This window comes from Bactrocera neohumeralis, chromosome 3, assembly GCF_024586455.1.
Source record: "Bactrocera neohumeralis isolate Rockhampton chromosome 3, APGP_CSIRO_Bneo_wtdbg2-racon-allhic-juicebox.fasta_v2, whole genome shotgun sequence".
NCBI classification, from domain to species: domain Eukaryota; kingdom Metazoa; phylum Arthropoda; class Insecta; order Diptera; family Tephritidae; genus Bactrocera; species Bactrocera neohumeralis.
The window spans coordinates 40,262,070-40,285,766 of NC_065920.1; the positions used below are offsets into that span (position 1 = coordinate 40,262,070).

Consider the following 23,697-nt stretch of genomic DNA (forward strand, 5'->3'; position numbering starts at 1 on the left):
ATTTACCATTTGTTTAACATTTTATTGCTTTTTCTTTTAGTGTTTTTGTGTTGTTTTTTTCGAAATTTTTTTCTAAAGCATCTTTCAGCTTTTCATCTATTCACTTTTCTCTCTACAACTATGAAGTATTTTTCTTTCGTTTTTGTTTTTGTTTCGTACATTTGTGTTCGCACTTGCAATGGTGTCGTTCTTCATTCATATGTGCGCGCTTATGCAATGCGAGTGTTGTAGTTGTTGCTGGCACATCCGCTCGATTCTCGTTGTAATAAATTGAAGGACAACCAACTGTCAAATGAAAAATTGCGACCATGTAACATTGTTGAGTTGTTGAGTTAACGAAAAAGAAGAAAAACAATCTGCATCGACGGAAGCTGGGACTATGTACAAACATACATTATACATACATATGTATACATATTGCATAAATACATACTTACAGCAACACGCATATTTATGTACTAGAAGTAAAATGGCAACGAGAATTAAAAGGGTGCGTCGTACTTCTGACATAATGAATTTATGAGGACTCGCTCAGACGTTAGGAACGAAGAGCTTAAAATTGAATAAACGGTTCAGCAAATGAGTATGAGTAATTTATCAAAAGTGCATAAATATACCAGGAAAGTGTGATAAATTCTGTTATATTTTGAGGTGAAACTTATTTAGAGTTTGCAGTAAGTTAGAAAGCTGCAACGAAAATATGTTGCCTAAAACAATTCCGTAGCCTCCTCAACATCGCGTATAAGGTTCTATCGATATTGATATCATCGGCCTCAACTCCCGCGCCGTTAGTTCTGCTTTCTCCAGACTGGACAAGGAAGCAGAGCAAATGGGTCTGGCAGTGAACGAGGGAAAGACGAAATATCTCCTGTCATCAAACAAACAGTCGTCGCACACCCTACTTGGCTCTCACGTCACCGTTCACAGTCATCACTTTGAAGTCGTAGATAATTCCGTTTATCTTGGAACCAGTATAAACACCACCAACATATCAGCCTGGAAATCCAACGCAGGATAACTCTTGCCAACAGGTGCTCCTTCGGAATGAGCAGGCATTTGAGAAGCAAAGTCCTCTTTCGACGAACAAAAACCAAACTCACTCATAATTCCCGTCCTGCTATATGGTGTAGAGGCTTGGACGATGACAATAACTAATGAGTCGACGTTGCGAGTTTTCGAGAGAAAAATTCTGTAAAAGATTTACGGTCCTTTGCGCATTGGCCAAGGCGAATATCGCATTCGATGAAAGAAGAAGATTCTCCACGCCGTTGGAGGGACTAGGTGGAGAAGGACCTGGCTGCACTTGTAATATCCAGTTGGCGCCACGTAGCGAAAAGAAGAAACGACTGTCGCGCTGTTGTTAACTCGGCTATAATTGCGTAAGCGGTGTCTACGCCAGTAAAGAAAAAGAAGAAAATAAACTAATAATGTTTATATTAGAACGGAAACAGTTCTGAACTAGTGTACTTCTCTACTGGGAATGTTGTTCACTGTACAATTTGTTGGCATTGTGAACGCCATCGAATGTTCATTTCGTAGTGAGGGTGGGCGAGAGTTTTAATTGAAAGCAAGCCACAACGTTACAGCTATACTAATCAGAATTCGCCACCAAAATTTAAATAATAAAATAATTTATGTTGGTGCGTGTCAAGAGCAACTCCACACAGCTAAAACTACACACATACACATGAACGCCTGGCATACTGGCAGATTTGAGGAATGTTCAATCGACAATGCCATTGGAAACGGCAGCAGGGGCTGCTCCTCAAATGACAATGGAGCACACGCCATTACTCGGTAGTTCGAAATGCACTTATACCACCACATACATACAAATAGTTATGCTGGCATGTGCGGCTGCATTTTAAACTGGCGCTAGCTTTGGTGTGTGCCGCTAGTAAAACGACACTGCCAGACGTAAATATTTGCATAATCAGACAGAACTTTGCTGAGGGGAAACACCGCCGCCGCCGCCACCAACGAATGAGAGAGTGATGTCGCCGTCGAAGAGCCACCGCTTGGCAGCAACCAGGCAGTCAATGAGTTAACCAAGCAAACCAATTGAACCGCCGACAGTGCGCCAGTCGCTAGCCAGCCAGTCAAATGGCTCAAAACATCGCAATGATCAGACTTTCCGGCGGCAGTTTGCGACCGAATTGGCTGGAGTTGGATCATGTGGCAACGCAGTAGCAGTCACATATGTACTACGTTTGTCTTTATGTGCGGGCTGGCGCACATTTGCTCAGATTTGTATGCTTGTTGTCACTGCGCAGCAGTCATGCTGCTGCTGCTGCTTCTTCGCCCCCCACTTCCCTTTCAGCATTGTTATTTGGTAAATCCACTCGCCATTCCAGCTTTGATGCGGCGTTGATTTATGGTGACTCCTAACAGCGCGTACGCTCATTTCACCACACACATACACACACACATGCATACATCAAATATGCACACAAACTCTCGTTTGTCTAGCAACTTCTCGGCAACAATGGCTGTTGGGAATATTTTTGGCGCTGCCGCTTCCGTCGCTTCTGCTGCCCTGGCTCCAGCGTTCATTCAATGCCACCAATGTCATGCTGGTTGTTGCTTTTCTTCCTCATAGCTGATATTGTTTTGCAAATCTGTGCATGTTATAAATGTGGTTGCTGTTGTTATTGTTGTTTTATTAGTGTTAAACATTTTGCCATGATAATCGTTTAAGTCAAACGCCATGAAAAAGTTCAAAAGTTTCGCCAAATTCATTATGTTACAGTGCACAGATTTGATGTGTGCGCCGGTTGGCGTCGCAAATTCCAATAACTGGTTTAGTCTAGTCAGGAACATTGATCCTTTAAGACGTGTCGTAAGTTAAATGGATTAATTTTTAAACTGCAACCTTACTTAAGCAGAGTTTTAATTAAAAATGGAGAATATACTGCGAATCGATATTTTCTCGTCTCACATTTCAATGGTTTAGGTTTTGTAGAAGCACCAGATTGTCTTTTCTTTGAGCGAGTAGAATAATAGACTGCTTCGATGTTGTATTATTAAGTATAAATTAATTGGAAATTTCTACAACGCTTATTCTGAGTGTCGAGGCTGCAAAGGAATAGCATAATAATCGATATTATTATCGATAGTTCGCACTTTCATCATAATATTCGTATAGTCGAGTGTATAGTTCAGTTTAACCTTTTTTCGCTAAAACCCATTGAAAGCGGCTTAAAACTCTCCTTTTACCACATAATATCAAGCCACAAACTACAAAAAGGAGTCTAATTCACACAATATAAAATTCAAAAACGTCTTTCTTAACCTTTACGGAATTTAAAAACGGTATTTTAAAAGTCATTTGCTGATTTCATCGATTACTTTGCTTTTGTAGTCGGAAATAAAAATATTTTCAGCAAAGATGTTGTTGTAGTTATACAGTATAATAAGGTAAGACACCTGCGGTAGCATAATCATATAATAATGCTAGTCTCTTCGATTGGTTTCGAAACAGCCGAGCTCAAAAAGGCGTATGGTAAAGCGCCGAATCGATGACACTTACCATTCCTATAATTAAGACCAACAAATTTTTTCAATACATTTTTATTAAGCAGATATTATTCTAGTTAGAAAAACATTGGCTTCAAAAAATATTTGGTATTTATCCAATCTGCCATTTTCATACTCATGCAACGTGTAATAATCGTCGACACTACTTTTTTTTACATAATGTTCAAGCGCCGATACGACAAAGAACCGCTCGAAGTAATGCAAAATATTGCTGCCGCAAGTGTTGCTGAAGACCGCAGATTGTAGACTACAAGATGTTCTTAAGGATAGGGACTGTCTCAAGGCACAACCTGGCGGATTTTGAGAAAGGATTTTGGATTGCATCCATATAAAATGGTTCTCACCCAAGAACTGAAGCCATACGCTTTTTTTGCCTTGGAATAACTTGAAAACGAAACCGAAAATCTTCTTCTCCGAAGATGCTCACTTTCATCTGAGTGGTGCGGTAAATAGTTAATACAAGTTATTCATGAGCAAGCATTATATTTACTTAAATTAACAGTTTAGTATGGTTTTTGCTCTGGAGGAATCATCGGTCCGTACTTCTTTCAAAATGAAGCTGTTTATTGTATATGAAGAGCGTAATAAATCGATGATAATCAACTTTTTATGGCCGCAATTGAAAGAAGTTGATCTTGGCTACATCTGGTTCCAAAAACACAGGGCTTCGTTCCACACAGCACGTGCAGCAACCGAATTATTGCGAGAAAAGTTTGGAGAATCGATTATATCAAGAAATTGTGACATTTAATGTCCTCCAACAAGTTGTGATTTAGCACCATAGGACTACTTTTTGTGAGGTTATTTGAAATCATTGGTCTTTAGCAGTAAACCAGACTCTCTTCATGCTTTAGAGGTCAATATTGAACGTGCTACTCATGACATACCACTTAATTAGTGGAAAAAGTACTCGAAAATTGGGTTTATCTTATTCGCTCCTGCAAAGGAGAAGGAGTCTCCTTCTGCTTCAATACAGCTTTTTGCACGGTCCAAAAGCATGTCGAACGAGTGTTTTAGGTCGTTGGCCGGTATGGCCGCCAGTATGCCGATACAACCCTTTTGAATGGCCTCTACGTCTGCATAACGCTTTCCGTTCATGGGCAAATGCATTTTTCCGAAAAATAAGAAGTCGCACGGTGCCATATCAGGTGAATACGGGAAGTGGTTAATGGTTAAAATAAGATTTTTGGTCAATTAATCGTTCTTCGAATGTTGGAGTAATTTTTGGTCGTCAGTCAATTTGTGCGGAACAAACCGTGCACACACCTTTCGTTAGTCCAAATGTTCGGCCAAAATGCGATAAATCGATGTTTTGGAGATGCTCAATTCCATTTCCATGCATTTCAATAATGATTTCGGCTGATTTTTGATGAATTCACGCACAGTTTCGATGGAATTTCCGCTGATCACGGGTTTTGATTGGCCCATATGTTGATCATCATTTATGTCCTCACGACCACTTTGAAAACGTAGAAACCACTCGTGCACTCTGCTAAGGGATAAGCAATCATCGCCATAAACTTGCTCATCAACTGAAACGTTTCGGTAAAAGTGTTACCAATTTTAAAACAAAATTTAATGTTGGCTCTTTGTTCGAAGCTCATTTTCGCAGCAATAACACAAACATACTGACACTTAAAACTCAATAACTTCACTTCCAATGATGATGAAATGTCATGAAATTCTCAATGGACAATCGATAAAAATAGCAGATTCTAACGCATCAGTCGACATATAGATGGCGTCACCAGGGGGCGCTAGATTCAAAAATCTTTACTTTGGAACGCACCCTGTAGGTTATTTCAAGTCTCAAGTTCTGAGGTAACAATAAAGAGATGTTTGTATGTTCATTTTCAGAGTAATATGTGATACGAGACATTTACAATGGAAAAATATTAAAAAAATTGTAAAACGCAGCTTAATAACTTCGTCGTTGCTTTTACATTAAAAAAGGGCAAAGATATCGAGCAATGAATTGGCGAATCGAAGATGGCAAATATCAATAGCGTACTGTATTAGTTAGTAGAACACATAAACTCTTTGCTGCATGGGGGATAAACATGTGCCTAGTTTATGTGTTACAAACAACTGTTGGAAACTCTCTTTTATCATTTCGTGAAAGTTTAAAAATTAGAAAGAAACCTATTAGTTGAATGGTGGTCAAGAGGACTTCAGTTTTACCATCAACAGGAACATTACAATATAAAAAATTTAGAATATTTCTCTCTTTGCAAAATAATTGTTTCGTTTGAAACCTTTTAACTCAAATATGAAAATCTCTTACCAAAATAATATTTATTAACACCAGAAAGCATAAACGAATATGTCTCCAACTCTTTCATCCCTTACATATCTATGTATATTTTAAACTCACACCCCATCTTTCATTGAAAATTATATTTTACGCACCATACACGACATACATATATATGTACATATACATCGGTATTTATTATAATGGCGGTATGTATAGTATGTATATGGGTGTGTGCAGACTGTAAATTACATGAAATTAAAAGCAGATAACCTCACTTCTTCCACAAGTATGCTACACTCAAATAAAATAACACTCTACTCAACGCTTTAGAACTTATCTGCCGCACTCAATGTCATAAAGGCCCTCAGCCATTTCATATCTACCCGAAACATTAGTCATTATCCATGCCACGGTGAATGCCGAAATCGTTCCCATACCACTGCACAAGCGAACGCATACGCGATAACCGAGCTGCCAACCCACAGCGCAATAAATGTCAAAATTCAGTTGGTAAGATATTATACCGCACTTCTATTGGCCCGCCTGTGATACTAGGCAGGAAATAGGTGAGCTAATGAAGTTAATTCTAAACTACTTCACAATGCTCAACTCGAAATAAGCCATCTGAAATATGCCTAGAATGAATTCTGAAATATCATTTTGTCTCAGTGGTCTTCTGGAGTATTTTTTTGAGTCACTTGATTGGAAGAGAACTTGTTGATAGCATCCAAAACGCATGGCTATGACTAGATATTTTCACTTGGAATTATCTTAGAAACATGTCCACAGCGATGCCTAGTTTAAGTCAGTTGCGACGTAAAGCCCTCATTCGAAAAAATTCGACTACTAATGTATACTCAGCCACAGAAATGAGATGATAGACATTGGGGAATTTCGACCTAAGACCTGATAATTGTTATTACACAGATAAAAGAGGAAGTAGGCTCTGACTACGAGTACTGTCTGAAGAATACAAGAAAAATAATTTAGGAAAAAACCTAATGTTCCAGAACAATATTATGTAAGTAAAAACATCGTTCCATACTACTTTAGGTTACAAGTTACAATTTAATACTAATTCCTTTAAAAGAGCTAATCTAAGTTTTAAACCAAATTTTCACTCAAGAACCCGTCAACTTGAATTGCTGAAAGTAGTCTGATAACTCTCCATTCCTGGTACGTTATAAAATTTAACCCGTTATAGCCTTATAAAATACTTTTTTAGCATTCTCAAAACAGAACCCAAAATGCTCATAAATTATTAGTTGTTGTCTTTTTCTTTTTTGGGAAAATTCTGAATATTACGTTTTGAAAAAACTTCATAATTATGATTTCCTAGTAAAAGTCGTTTAATTGGGCCGAATAAAAATGAAGTCAAGTTAGTTAACATACTAGATTAAAAACCAAAAAATACTGGCTCTTGGAACCCTTTACTTCGAACAAATAAAACATATTTTTTCTACTACATATACGCTTATAAGTGGAGCCTACAGCTCTCTGATTTGACTGCTCTTGTTTGCTCGCTGGGTTCTCATTAATGCAGTCAATCATTCGGGTGCGTTCGTATGTAAATACTTGTGTGCTAATTAAAAATTAAATTGCCACAGACAGTATGCGCACACACATACCCAAAACTCTACATGTATAGTACATACATACATATATGTAGGTAGGTAGGCGTAAATGTTTAATAAAGCCGAATATTTTCAGTAGCGACGTTGATTTTTATTGTGCGGTGCGTGGTTGAGCGACACAATCTCCTTGTTATAGCATTTCGGCTTCCTTTTTTCGTTTTTAGGGTTGTTTTTTACCGGATTTCGTTGCGCTGGAAGTGCTCCTCTTACATACATACATATGAGTAACACCGCGCTGTGTTTTTTTTTGGTGACATGTGACTACTCCTTTGAACAAACAACAACGTGTATGACTTTAAAGGTATGTGGATATATAGATGTAGGCATGTGAAACGATTCATTGCCTGCAGCACTGAAGAATCGTTAACATTAAAAAAATTAAATAAAAACGAAATTTTTAGATAACAGGTCCTTAGAAAGGTACATATTAAATACAACTAATATATATCCACGTCTGTACAAAAGAACCGCGCTATATCGGGGCTGAATAGAATTCAGTGAAGTATGAGATATTCTGAATATAAAATATGGAATTTTGAACATTTATTTTAGAGTGCAGTCCATAACTTTTATTCCATCTATACTTTAATATCATTCTTATATGGTTGTAGTGGTAAATTGCAGGGTGCTTCATCATTTTACATATATATAAATATACAGTTGAACTTCCATAACTCGAACTTCTATAATTCGAGATTCTCCATAACTCGAACTCTTAAATTGGCAGTAGAAGTCAAATTTCATAACTCGAATTTTCCCTAACTCGAAGTATTTTTGTGGATTATGGTGATTCGAGCTAGAGAAGTTCAATGTATGTACATATAATTGCTTGGATTCTTATCCTCTGGTTGAGAGTTTGTACTTTAGCGTATATCCCTAGCTTTGCCTAGGGCAAGTTGCAAGAGTATAAAATGTTCGGTTGCACCCGAACTTAACATTTCCTTATTTATTTTCATTGCATTTGGCAATCAAAATAGTGGTTCAGAGACCAATTTTACACCGTCTGTTGGCGATGCTAACCTCCTGTAACAGAAAATTCTTTAGAGCTTGATTTTATTGATTAAACACAATAATATTTTTTCATACATAAACGAAAAATGTATCGACAGATATCAGTATCGATAGGTGTTGCTTCACTGTGTCTATCCACAGTTATGCATATTCAGCTTACCTAACTTTTTATACTCTGAACAGGGTATATTAAGTTTGTCACGAAGTTTGTAACACCCAGAAAGAATCGTCGGAGACCCTATAAAGTATATATATAAATGATCAGTATGTCGAGCTGAGTCGATTTAGCCATGTCCGTCTGTCCGTCTGTCTGTCTGTATATATACGAACTAGTCCCTCAGTTTTTAAGATATCGTTTTGAAATTTTGTAAACGTCATTTTCTCTTCAAGAAGCTGCTCATTTGTCGGAACGGCTGATATCGGACCACTATAACATATAGCTGCCATACAAACTGAACGATCGGAATCAAATGCTTGTATGGAAAACTTTCACATTTGACAAGATATATTCACGAAATTTGGTATAAATTATTTTCTAAGGCAACAATGTAATCTCCAAAGAAATTGATCAGATCGGTTAACTATAGCATATAGCTTCCATACAAACTGAACACATAGTTACTAACAGAAATGCACCTGTGAAGGGTATTTAGCTTTGGTGCAACCGAAGTTAACGTTTTTTCTTGTTTTGTAGTGTTTTCGAATAGACAAATTGCATGACAGGCGTCCTCGGACTATTGAAAAGTTCAAGGCAAGAATTGCTGTCGTTCTCACCCTTATACTCGTAATTGACTAAGATACTCAACTCGGACTAAAAAACGCAGCAGGAAGAGCAGAATTCGCTGTTGCTGTTGCTGTTGCCAATAAAAGCGGCTGATTTTTGATGAAGTATTAAGAAAAGTTCTGAAAAATATTACTCAGCTAGTTTTAATACAGATTTTAAACCTCTTTTCGTTTTCTAAAAAGTTAATCTGTGCACTTATCCGGCGTAAAAATTGTGCGACCTGTACTAAATAATGATTGTTTTCAATAATGATTCACTTCATAAATAAGAGATACACTTTACATAGTCAGCATTAAGTGTTGCTATTATATAACCAGTTGTACCCATTAATTAACAATTCTATTTTGAGAAATAGCGAAATATATTTTTACTTGTTTTACTTACATTTTTGATTTCATTCATTTTGGTAAACTGTCGCCCGAACTCCCAAAGATCCACACCAAATTTAAGCGCCCAGTTTCGCACTCTGGAAATAATCAAAAACTGCTTTGAGTTTTTTGTAAAGAATTTTAAGAATATCATACATTTTTAATTCTGAAATAACTTTAAACAAGTAATTTGATATGAATTAGGCAACTAAGGTTTTATCATTTCTAGTAATTTAATACACATATACAGTTTTTCAGGTTTTTAAACATATTCTAGTCTCTCTCAATAATTTCTTTCCATACTTCGGTCAGCATTGTTTACACGGGATATTTTCAATGTTTCTTTTCTTTAACTCCTAGCAGAGAAACTAATTCGACAGGGGACAATGAAGCTTCTAATTGCTTCAATAATCCTCAGAAAAATAAAATTTGTTTTCTAATTCAATAAATTTGAGTGATGTGATAGGTCACATAACGATATTGCAATATCAGTTTGCGCACAAAGTTAGTGATTTCCGGAATAACAACTGATTTTTACGACCCTCACGAATTCGTCTTAGAGGAAGCTCTACGACTTCGATGAGATTCACCATACCGCCGATAAACGCTGGTCCTTGATGGAGCTTCATTGTCAAAAAAATTAGTTAAATGCAGCGATTAGTTAAATTTTGCGATTTAATATAGAATTGAATATTTTAATTTACTGTAAACAACTCAAATAGTTCTCGTATGTCAAAACGTTTTGAGTATGTTTAACATCAAGGATGCCAAACTTTACGATAAAGTTGTGAGTAGTTCGATTGCAACACTTGAGTTGCCAACTCCCGAAACACAAAAGGCAATCTACGTATTTACCGCTCATGTGTCAATCTTAATAGTCTCAAGACTCTCTTTATTTAATACTTTGACTGCGAACAAAGTCGATTCTGAAGGAAAGTATCAGATTTTATTGAGGACCACCGTTAAATTTATTTTACTATATACAGGGTTTGTCCGGAAAGTAATAAGACTGATTTTCCTCCGCCGTGACTGTACTTCGGAGGGTGCGCATACCGACTGGATTCAGTAGAGGACGTTCCTAGCTAACAAACGAGCGGCTGGTCAGTTGTCTCTGAGCACCTGGACAGTCAGGACAAACATTTTCGCGTGACGTGTTTCTGTGAGTGGTGCAAGCCGAAAATGCAGCATTCGTTGGAGCAGAGGTACACGATTAAATTCTGTGTAAAACTCGGTAATTCTGTAAATGTGGCCCCCCGGACTTTTTTGTTTCCTTGCCTGATGAAAGGCAAGCATTTTGAGACAACAGAGTGGATCCAAGCAGCATGCAGCTCGCCTCTGAAGGCTATTCCGGAGAATGCCTTCCGTGACGCCTTCAATGCTTGGAAACCGCGCTGGCAGCACAGCATCGAAGCTGCATTTTTTTTAAATCGACTCAGTCCTATTACTTTCTGAGGTGAATTCATGTTTACAATTAGTTTTAAGAGGCAGTTGGGGTCGCTCTGGTGTCGAAATTTTTTGATAATTCTTATTATAATTTGAAGGTAGTTACAATCTCAACGAACCATGTTCAGGGTATAATAAAAAAAATTTACAAAATACAGATCTATTTAGTATATGTATAATGCTTGTTATAAATCATGAACACTCATGAGTTCACTCATGTTTCAGCACCAATCTAGAGGGAGTTCAAATAAAAATTAGTCTAGGGAAAGTAATCAAAAATTTGTTCCCATTTTTATCTCTTACTTGTATTATGAACGCAAAAATATGCCTACGTATTGGTATATTTTTTTCTTACAGACCGAGGGATATTTTAAGCATAATACCTTGTTCAGACCGACACTTAATCATACAATTTCGGCTGTTGAGTGGTTTATTCCACTAATCTTATAAATTTATCAAGATTTCGCCATACAAAAATGAAAGTTCGAAATCACTTCATCGGAGTGATTTGAAACTGATCCACGCTAAATCTTTCTATGCGACTCTGATTTTGCGCCATCTACTTGTCAGCATTGGAAATCTATTACATTATTACAGGTGATTTAGACACTACAAAGGGAAAAAAATGTAAACAATCAAATTTTTTTAAAGCAATGAATCTAATTTCACCCGAAAATCGACTTAACAAATGAAAAAATGCGTCCGTTATTTCCATTATATGGAAAATATTTAAAAGAAAACGTCTTTTATTTCAAAATACTATACGACAATCTTTCGTTTTGATAAGTATTAAGCGATGTGAATTCTTGAATGGCAAAAACAGCTGTTTTTTCATCTTTCCAACGGCAGTGAGAACGGGCTGATTAGTGAATATAATTAAATGTAATCGAATCCCTTCAAATTTTCGGTCTGAACATGGTATAACATCAGCATAGACATGGCCTTAGGAAATTTATGATCAATATGAAGATAACATGAATGCCTTTAAAGTGTGGCACATTTGTTCACATACAAGATGTGTTCAAAAAATTACAATTGTACAATTGTAAATTTTATTAATATATTTATATATGTAAGTCCCCTTGATACACGAGATTATTTTCGGCAGTATTCATTTGTTACTTTGTTACTTTACCGCTAAGGTTAGACGTGTTTTTATGAGCTTGGCTATTTTTGTTAGTAAAAAAAATGGATAAAGTGGAGACGATTGAGCTTTAGTCTCAACATCAAGTCCATAAACCCAATAGTCACCTGTTATTACAAATTCCTGCATCGTTGTTGATTTCATTTAGTGCTTCCCGAGCACTTTCTATTCACTGCAGTTTTTGTTCAAAATTCAGCATTTTTGGAACAAATATCGATGCCTTGCGTTTTATATGTCATAAGTGTAAATCGACATTGTCATTCGGCGATCATTCATAACGATTGGTTTCACTTTTCCCCCGTTTTCATCGGTTGGCTGGGGCGTCCGGTGCGCTTGACATCTTCAACATCTTCAGTGAAATCTGGGAGGCTTATACCACTCATAAGCTCTTCTTTTAGTGCTTGATTTATATACGATAAAGCGAAATAATCTAGAAATGTTAGATTTTTACTCAAGTTATCACTTGTCGGGCAGACATACATCCGGAATTCAACTATTCTCATCATCCATATTATGTGAGATATAATATTTAGAAGCGAAGCAAATGGGTCTGGTAGTGAACCAGGGCAAGAGGAAGTATCTCTTATCATTAAACAAACAGTCGTGGCATTCGCGACTTGGCTCCCAAGTCACTGCAATCGAAGTCGTATATAATTTCGTCAATTTTGGAACTAGTATTAACACCAACAACAATGTCAACCTCGAAATCCAACAAAGAATAACTCTTGCCAACAGGTGCTACTTCGGACTGGATACGCAATTGAGAAGTAAATTCCTCTCTCGACGAACAAAGACTAAATTCTACAAGTCACTCATCGTCCTCGTTCTACTATACGGCGCAGAGGCGTGGACAATGACAACATCTGATGAGCCGGCCTTCGAGAAAAAGGTTTTGCGGAAAATTTATGGTCCTTTATGCATTGGCAACGCCAAGTACCGCAGTCATTGGAACGATATATACGAATGTCGTATTGACATTCACATAGTTCAAGAGACAGCGTCTACGCTGGCTAGGTCATGTCATCCGAATGGATGAAAACACTCGAGCTTTGAGAGTATTCGACCCAGTAGTAGTAGTAGTAGTAGGGGCAGTAGAGGCAGAGAAAGGCCTCTACTCTGTTAGAAAGACCAGGTTGAGAAGGATCTAGCTACACTTGGAATCTTAAATTGGCGACAAACAGCGGGGAGGAAGAACGATTGGCGCGTTGTTGTAAACTTGGCTATAATCGCGAATGAGGTGTATACGCCAATAAAGAAGAAGAAGGAGAAGTTTATTTTTGAGTGATTTATTACTACGTGGAAAGTTATTTGTTTAATCTTGGAGCTTAAACATTTTCGAACTTAAATTAATCAAATTACATATATCGTTGATTTCAATAGAAATAAAATTTGACTGTGATTTCGTCAAATTAGCCATGAATTTCAATCAATTATTTCGCACTTTGTGTTTTCATCAATTTACTAATGCACAAGAGCATACCTAATTACATACAACACATATTAGTATACACATACATATATTATATATGCTTAAGTACACATGTATGTATATCGAACTCATTAGCTAAACCCATAAAATACTGCAGCAAATTTGTTTTCTTTAGGCGGATGTGCGCTGCCATCAAAAAGCTTCCATTAAAGCTCAAACAAGGCAATACATTTCTGTTAGACTGCCCGGCGCTGTCGCAACACCCATCCATATATGTATGAATGTAGGCGCATAAACAGCGAGAATTCTATTTTAAACGCTCTTACGTCAGACGCTCAATAGCTACACTCGCGTGTTCAAACAGCAGGTGCTAGGAAGGGCTGCCGGCTTGTAAAAATAGCACAAAATAAAATGTAAAAAAGCAGCGATATTGAAAAAGGCCAGAGCAAAGAGCAGAAATCGAGACCACATCAGAAATTGAGTAATAAAAGATATACAAAAAGGTGCATATAAAGAACAAGCAATGTGACAATAGGGACTGGCTTTGACGTGGAAATACGAAAATAAATAATTAAGTAAGAGAAAAGGTAAGCACAAGCACTATCAGAGTTTATATCTTACACTCGACACATTTTGAAGAGTTCTTTCAAAATAAATTAAATGAATCAATTATTCGAAAAAACTCTCCAAAGCATTTAATATAAAACAAAATTTCCGACAGGCATAAAATTAATGCACCTACATCTGACATTACAAAGGACTTGTAAGGCTATGTATGGCGTTACAACCAGCCAGTAAAACCTAACCTAATGTAACCGTTATTAGTTCACACATTTTATAGTATTGTGTACCTGCATATCATCATCGAGAGTGCGTCTTATAAAGACCATTTTTTTGTACAATTTTAAAACATTTTCAGCCAGCCGGCAGCTCTCAGCTAAGTACTTTGATTGTATGCTGAACCGATTTTGCTCTGTGTGCAGGTGCATTGTCGTGTTACAAAATTACTTTGCCGTGTCTTCTGAGCCATTCTGGCCGTTTTTCGATCAATACATATGTAGTTAAATTGATCATTTATCATTATCTATAGCGATTAGTATTCACATTTTCACCAGGTTTTAGAAGCCTATGATATAACACACCCTTCTGATCCCACCAAACACAGAGCATTGCCTTCTTACCGATCTGTTACGATCTGTTTTTGCTGTATTAACCTCAACGACAATTGTCCCGGATTAACCAAAAATTTTCTCCGTATAGGATTCTTAAAATAAATAAATTTTTCATTGCCAGTGACAAATCGATGCGAAATTGATGTTCTTTCGTGATGTTCTTTCAATTCTATTTGTCTTTTATTCATTTCATGTGGCACCCATTTTCCTCAATTTTGGACCTTTCCCATACCTTTCAAACCGTTTGAAACTGTTGGATGTTGGACAGATGTTATGACAACCAACAAGAAAAAATATTAAGGTTCTTTCACAACAACACACATGTGTATCTCACTTCATAACGGCACACCTGGTAACTCAATAGGCATTACTTTCAAACAACCATGCGATTGAATTCATAAGATGCTTTTTAACCTTAAAATCAAAGATAGAATTTGGAAGGAAGTCCGAAATAGAAAATATTCTACTAAAATTTTAGGTGTCGCAACGCTCCAACACGTATTTAAAGGACTCAACTAAGTCAGCGTCCCTTTTAAGTTTGCTGTAACCAATTTTTCGGTGATCGGAAATAGCCCCATATCTATCTTTTCGCATTATAGCTCCTACTAGGTATTGCAAATGCGTTAAGGTCCTTTAAACTCTGTCACCTACCAACACTTAAGTTTATTGTACCCTGAAAAGAGTATATTAATTTTGCCACGAAATTCGTAACACCCAGAAGGAAATGTCGGAGACCAGGTAAAGTATATACGTATATAAATCAGTGACGCGCCAATGTAGCCATGACCATATGTACGAGGGCTGTTTGATAAATAACCGACCTCAACGTGAAGCTAGCGGCACATCTGAAAAAAAAGTTTCTACTTCAAATTGTGCATATTATAATAGCTACTCGCCAAGATTTCAGAAATTTATCTTGCGCAATTATCTGTTGACAGTCGTTTTTGTGAGTCTATTTCGGTGATTACCCCAAAATGGAAAAAATTGAATATCGAGCTGTAATTACATTTTAATTTTTGAAAGGCAATACGCCTTCACAAATCAAAGATGAGTTGGACTCTGTGTATGGTGACTCTGCACCATCGTTTAACACCGTAAAATTATGGGCAGCTGAATTTAAACGTGGTCGGAGGAGCTTGGAAGATGATGAACGTCCTGGGCGTCCAAAAACTGTAACCACTAACGATAACATTGCTAAAGATTAGACGACCGCCGGATCTGAGATTATGAAGATGTCAAAATAACGTGTTTGTCACATATTAAACCAAGATTTGGGCATGAGAAAGCTGTCCGCGCGTTGGGTGCCGCGTTTGTTTACGCTAGACCACAAACGTGCGCGCATGAACATTTAGAGCCAATAAGACCGAGTTTTGGAGAAGTGTGTGGAGTTACAAGGAGACTATGTAGAAAAATAAAAAAAAAAAATTTTGAAAAAGTCGCGTGCATAATGGTTAGGTCGGTTATTTATCAGACAGCCCTCGTATATCCGTCCGTCTATATACTTGTATGTATATGCGAACTAGCTCCTTAGTTTCTCAGATTTTGATCTGAAATGCTGCACACGTTATTTTCTCTCCAACTCGTTTCTCGGAATCGCTTAAATCGCATCACTATAATCTCCACACAAATTGTTCATATCGGACGACTAAAGCATATAGTTGCCATACAAACTGACCGATCCAAATCAAGATGAAGATTTTTGTAAAATATCATTTTTTTTATTAAGTAACCTTAACTCAACTTGAAGGTTATTTATTTCAAACAACGCGGCTTGTTAAATGCAAACCGTTGATCGGTTTGTAGGTTATTATTTTGGTGCAGGCGCAGTTAACGTTTTCCGTTGTGTTTTATAAATAAAATATTATGTTGGCGACCATTCTGTTTATTCACACTCGCAACTAAGCAACTACATTTAATTAAGGAACCAGATTAATTACTAGTTATACTAGTTACTTTTTCTAAAACTGTATTTCGCTATAGTTTCTAACGACAAGTAAACTGAAACTATTATAACAAGGCCAACGTATGAATACAAAAACCAATCTTAAATAAAAGGACTGTATTCCCCAATAAAAAGGTTTTAGCATTACATTTTCCCACCTTCAAGGTAATCATTTAGCCCGTAAAATGCTTGTGTAGTTGATGTCATCGGCGAGTAACCAGGGTATCATCCGTCATTGCGAACTGCGTCAACTACCTAGCTGAATGCAGGACATAATGGTGACAACTGCCGCGTGCCGCGTCTGGGTGGTGGGTGTCTGTTGATCTCGTCGCCCACTTCTTTTAAAGCTAATCCACTCTCAAACCCTTTAGCAAAAAGCTGACTTGTGTGTGTGTTTGTGTGTATGTGTGCGTAGGAGTGCAAACAGTTGCTTAAATCAAACATAATGCGATTAGCAAAGAGTATTGAAGGTAAAGTGACGTAGGCGGTTAAACGGCGACGCACAATGAAAGTGAAACTCAGTTGGTCGCGTGATATTTCCACACATACTTTGTTGTTGTTTTCGTTACCAAAGTAAAAGTGACTTTTTATAGGACCAAGCAGCTTGTTTGCATGCTAGCACGTTGATTGTTACATTTTCATATGAGCTGCAGGGGTAGCAAAGGAAACTATAAGGAGAAAACAATAACAACGAATAAAAAGTTTTCCGCGACGCGCCCATCGACGTGTTGCACGAATAAAAATTTATATTAACACTGATATGCATGTGTTTGTGTGGCACAAAACGATTTGTTACTAAGTGGCAACGTACACACACACCTGCTTGGTTATAATCTGTGGATATCACGTTTTCCTATGTTTAGGCGCCAAATATGCGAAATTCGTAAACGAGAGGGTATAGAAACTCGCCGTATAGAGAATGCAAATAGTCTAAATATCCGATTAAATTACAAAAACCTGGTTGTCCAGCCTCTGGTGTTTTAGATTTCAGTGGCGAAATTTATGATTTTTTTTTTGTTTGGAAACGAAATCACAGAGGTCTTATATTCTTTATATGACGACTTTTCTTGTCCAATGGCGGTAGTCAAAAATAAGTTTAATGAGTTTCAGCGTAGACGATGGAATGCACGATTGTCTGAAAATATCTACCTTTTCGAACCTGTTTCAAAGATGATGCAGACTGCCCTATATGCCGAAAATTTGGTGGTCACCGATTTTTAGAACTTTCAAGACGATATCTATATCAATTACCTAGTGAAGGGCAAAGCGGTCATAGGAACTACCTTTGTTGCTAGAAAAAATTTCCTATTTGGAGAAGGATAGAGCGCTCTTCTACCAATATAACATTCCGACTCACACTTCCGCCATCACTAAGGCCAGTGGTGAACGAGGGCAATACGAAATATCTCCTGTCATCAAACAAACATTCGCCGCACTCGCCACTAGGCTCCCACGTCACTGTTGACAGTCATAACTTTGAAGTCGTAAATAACTTCGTCTATCTTGGAACCAGCATCAACACCAATAACAACGTGAGCCTCGAAATCAAACGCAGAATATCTCTTGAAAACAGGTGCTACTTCGGACTAAGTACGCAATTGAGAAGTAAAGTCCTTCCTCGACGAACAAAAACAAAACTCTATAAGTCACCCATAATTCCCGTCCTGCTAAATGGTGCAGATTCATGGACGATGACAACATCTGATGAGTCGGCCTTAGGAGTTTTCGAGAGAAAGGTTCTGCGAAAGATTTATGGTCCTTTGCGCGTTGGCCACGGTGAATATCGCATTCGATGGAACGATGAGCTGTATGAGATATGTGACGACATTGACATAGTTAAGCGAATTAAAAGACAGCTACTACTACTAATGGACGAAAACACTCCAGCTCTGAAAGTATTAGACGCAGTACCTGCCGGGGGAAGCAGAGGAAGAGGAAGACCTCCACTCCGTTGGAAAGACCAGGTGGAGAAGGACCTGGCTTCGCTTGGAATCTCCAATTGGCGCCACCTTGCGAAAAGAAGAAACGGCTATAATCACGTAAGTGGTTTCTACACCAGTAAAGCAAAAGAAGAAGGCCCAATTTTTAGAATTAGGATTTCGAACTGTTGTCTCATTCACAGTTTTCAAGATTTGGCCATATGCGACTTCGTTTAGTTTCCAAATATAAAAAAAATAGTAAGCTCGAGGGGACTATGTTGAGAAATACATCACCACTTTTTAAATTTTTGTAGACTAAGACTTATGCAGCGAATCCCATATGTTAAGGATAACCCATTTAAAGGGTCCCTAATTTTTAAAAAAAAAAAACAGAAATTTCAATTATAGGGGGAAATGTTTATTTTCATTTAAAAGATCATTTTTGGGACTTATTATTTTAAGATTCTCTCTTTCAATTGTTACTTGCGGCTACGTTTCAGATGGTCTATCCGTTGAGACCAATTTTCGGTGACTTGTTCGAGCACTTCGTGGAGTAACTGGCGAATGACACGCGTTATGTTTTGCTCAAAGGAAACAAAGTGAGGCGTCCTTGTCCTCATTGGCTCTATACTTTACATATCACCACAGAAAAAAGTTTAACGATGTAATGTCAAACGATCTTTGTGACCAAACGACCGAAACAAAATTTTCTGCGAAGTGTGCTCACAATAAATCAATTGATTGATGGCATTTGTGTGGGAAGTCACGCCGAGATAACGAGGTTTGATTTCAGGCATCAAAAAGTCAGTTATCATGGTGCGATAACGGTCGCCATTGACGGTTACGTTCTCACTCAGTCAATATTTTTGAAGGCATATAGACCGATGATTCCACCGGACCAAAATCACACCAAACCACTGTTTTTTCTGGATAAAATGGTAGCTCTTGAATCTCTTCAGTTGTTGAGTAAGTTGAGCGAATCGCGCGAAACACATTCTTTCATGCGTAAGTCTTTCCATAATGAAATTTCAAGCAATACTGAAGCAAAGAACTAGTGATCACGCGTTAGATAAGTTCTCAACATTTCTTCTTAAATCTAATAATTCACAAGCCTAATTATAATTCAATTCCATAAATAGTAGCCATAAATAAGAAACATCTTGAAATGAATTTGTTCTTGAATATATTTTAATATAAAGAAAACATCGACCGAAAGTCTTCCTATTTTGGTGGACGCTTAAGGTGAATATGCTCTGACTGATCGAATGGGCCATAAGTAATTTGTGCGATATAAAATTATTTACTTTGGCCTAGGAGACAAAGAACGTCTTCGGCCCCCAAAAAGGCTGTAATATCGGGTGATTTTTTAAGAGCTTGATAACTTTTTTAAAAAAAAAAACGCATAAAATTTGCAAAATCTCATCGGTTCTTTATTTGAAACGTTAGATTGGTTCATGACATTTACTTTTTGAAGATAATTTCATTTAAATGTTGACCGCGGCTGCGTCTTAGGTGGTCCATTCGGAAAGTCCAATTTTGGGCAACTTTTTCGAGCATTTCGGCCGGAATAGCCCGAATTTCTTCGGAAATGTTGTCTTCCAAAGCTGGAATAGTTGCTGGCTTATTTCTGTAGACTTTAGACTTGACGTAGCCCCACAAAAAATAGTCTAAAGGCGTTAAATCGCATGATCTTGGTGGCAACTTACGGGTCCATTTCTTGAGATGAATTGTTCTCCGAAGTTTTCCCTCAAAATGGCCATAGAATCGCGAGCTGTGTGGCATGTAGCGCCATCTTGTTGAAACCACATGTCAACCAAGTTCAGTTCTTCCATTTTTGGCAACAAAAAGTTTGTTAGCATCTTGGTTGACATGTGGTTTAGCTCGAGGGAAAACTTCGGAGAACAATTCATCTCAAGAAATGGACCCGTAAGTTGGCCACCAAGATCATGCGATTTAACGCCTTTAGACTATTTTTTGGAACGTCAAGTCTAAAATCTACAGAAATAAGCCGGCAACTATTCCAGCTTTGGAAGACAACATTTCCGAAGAAATTCGGAAAATATTCCGGCTGCTCGGAAAAGTTGCAAAATACTTTCCGAATGGACCAAAGACGCAGCCGCGGTAACGTTAAATGAAATTATCTTCAATGTCATGAACCAATCTAACGTTTCAAATAAACAAACAAGCATATTTTATGGTTTTTCAAAAAAAAAGTTATCAAGCTTCTTAAAAAATCACCCGATATTAGGCACTGAAGAGAATTGCTCGATCAAGATTATTGGGAGTGTCTGAAGCAGCCAATGGCCAACTAGTCAAATGAAAGTAATAGCCGCATATCCATAATGTCAAGGTTATACTCTATTTGGTGGAGTCAGAAGCGCGTATTGTATTAGGAGCTTATAAAACCGAGTGAATAAATTAATGGGGAACCAATAAAAATTGACTTGATTCATTCATGGTAGCGAAGCTGGTGCACATTGTCAAAAAAAGGGAAAATATTGCGGCTTCATATGGGCAATACTTTGAATAATACTTTTTTACACGTTTTCTTAAACAAACAAGCATATATCGGTTGTTCAATAAGTTTTGTCGTTCGATAAGAAAAACACAATTTTATGATTCAAAATATACATTACACAGGTCCACAAAAAAAAATCGATGAAAGGTTCCTTTGACCAAACATGGTGTATTATATGTACTTTGGGCCGCTTAAATTTTCAAAAAATTATTATTCTTCAATTTTTAAGAAATTCTTCAATTTTTATAAAATTTTGCATCAAGGGATTTTCGAAGTCACTGATTTCGAAATTAAAGGTAAATTTTCAAAATACAAAATGGCGGTCAGAAAAAAAAAATTCTTGAATTTTCATAAAACTTTGTACAGAGGGATTTTTAGGATCGCTGATCAGTTATTAAAAGTCAGATTTTCAAAATACAAAATAGAAAATCCAATATGGCTGCCGGATGTATAAAAATTGCTTTAATGTTCACAAAACTTAGTTTATATCTAGAAGTTTTTAGGGCCGCTGTCCACAAATTATATCGTGTGCCTGCATCCAGGGCACCTCCACGTGGTGACGGCGAGCAACGGTGTTGTTCCGTGATCAGGCAGAGTCCCTGGATCACGCTCCTTAAGGTGAGTCTGCAATGGGTTTAGTTGTACGTGTACGTGATCTTTACGCCGTCATGGTTGGCACACGAAAAAAAAGTACGATGCAGGAAGTCGGGACCCCAGTATCGGCGGCTAGGCAGGGTAAGAAAGCGGGCCCGCAGGCGTCGTCATCAAGCAACCGCAGCTCTACATTGGTGGGTGACTTGGCCTTTGATGAGTATAATGCTACAAGAAAAATATTTTGCAAAATGAAAGACAATTTCTGTGTCGTTTTTGGAGAATACGTTATAAGTAAGATCCGAAAACAATTTACCGATACACTAATATGTAGCTATACGAAAGTTTTCAGCATAGAAACTAGTGACATCGTCAATGATTGGACTCCAAAAGAGATATGCCTGAGATGTTCATTGCAACTGAAGAAACGCAAGAAACAAACGTTTGCTTCTCCGATGATCTGGCGCAGACCAACAAATCATGAGAAGGATTGCTATTTTTGTTTAACGAGTGTTTTTGGGCACAACTCTAAAACAAAATCTGCCATCTCTTATCCTTTTGTCAATTCTGTGACTCTTTCCATCCTTCTTTCTTCTGAACAGAAACTAATAAACGAATATGATATTCCATATGAAGCTAGCGACTGGCGCCTATTTATTGACTCTTCGACACGAAGTTTAAAAGCAGTCTTGCTGCACAATGGTAACCAGTATGCTTCGTTACCAGTTGCTCATTCTGTAGTGTTAATAAGGAATACTACAACCTCCATTTCTTCCTAGAAAAACTACAATATAATAAACCTCAGTGGCAATTGTGTGGTGATTTGAAGATAATAACAATTTTACTGGGTCAACAAAGCGGTTTTACAAAATACCCATGCTTTTTATGTGAGTGGAACAGTCGAGCGCGTGATAAACATTAAGTGCAAAAGGATTGGCCATTAAGGAAAAAATTAATTCCAGGCTCTAAAAATGTTATAAAGGAGAGTCTAATTCCAAGACGTAAAGTCTTAGTACCACCACTCCATGTAAAACTGCGTCTTGTAAAACAATTTATTAAAGCAATAAGAAATGAGCAAAGCAAAGCTTATATGTACCTCTTCGAAAAGTTTCCCAAATTGTCAGAAGCAAAAATAATAGAAGGCGTTTTGAATGGTCCACAGATAATAGAGCTTTTAAAGGATACTGAATTTGAAAAAAGAATGACTACGGTGGAAAAAGAAGCCTGGCAAAGTTTCATAGAAGTTACACAAACATTTTTGGGTTTCACAAAAGATCCTAATTACGCAAATATTGTCAAGAAAATGTTAAAGAATTATGAAAAATTGGGATGCCTAATGAATCTAAAACTGCACTTTCTTCATTCACACGTCGAATATTTTCCTGGGTGACTTTAGTGAAGAGCAGGGCGAGAGATTCCACCAGGATTTACAAGAGATGGAAAAGAGATATCAGGGGGTATGGAATGACCACATGTTAGCAGACTACTGTTGGTCACTAAAAAGAGAGACTTCAAATCCACGTAAAAGAAAAGCACTACGAAAATCATTTGAAACTAAAAAACTCGCTACTATTAAATAAATTAATACAAACGAATCAGTCTTTTTGTTGACCAATCCTCCACGAATATTCCACGACCCTAAAAATCCCTCTGTACAAAGTTTTATGAAAATTCAAGAATTTTTTTTTTCTGACCGCCATTTTGTATTTTGAAAATTTACCTTTAATTTCGAAATCAGTGACCTCGAAAATCCCTTGATACAAAATTTTATAAAAATTGAAGAATTTCTTAAAAATTGAAGAATTTTTTGAAAATTCAAGAATTTTTTGAAAATTGAAGAATTTTTTGAAAATTTAAAATTTTTTTGAAAATTTTGACGGCAAATTTGTCATTTATTTCGTAATCAGGGACCCCTCAAAACCACTTTATTCCAAAATTAAGCTAAATC

At 37.2% G+C, this 23,697-nt stretch overlaps 1 protein-coding gene across 2 annotated transcripts in view; it reads right to left on the bottom strand.

Annotated features, from left to right (window-relative positions):
* Nucleotides 1-23,697, bottom strand: part of LOC126752530 (voltage-dependent calcium channel subunit alpha-2/delta-3) — a 131,698-nt gene that overhangs the window by 65,216 nt on the left and 42,785 nt on the right. For both annotated transcript variants that reach the window (XM_050463411.1, XM_050463409.1), the window contains exon 3: nucleotides 9,608-9,689. In XM_050463411.1, coding sequence (XP_050319368.1) covers nucleotides 9,608-9,689 — 82 coding nt within the window. The remainder of the gene's footprint in view (nucleotides 1-9,607; nucleotides 9,690-23,697) is intronic.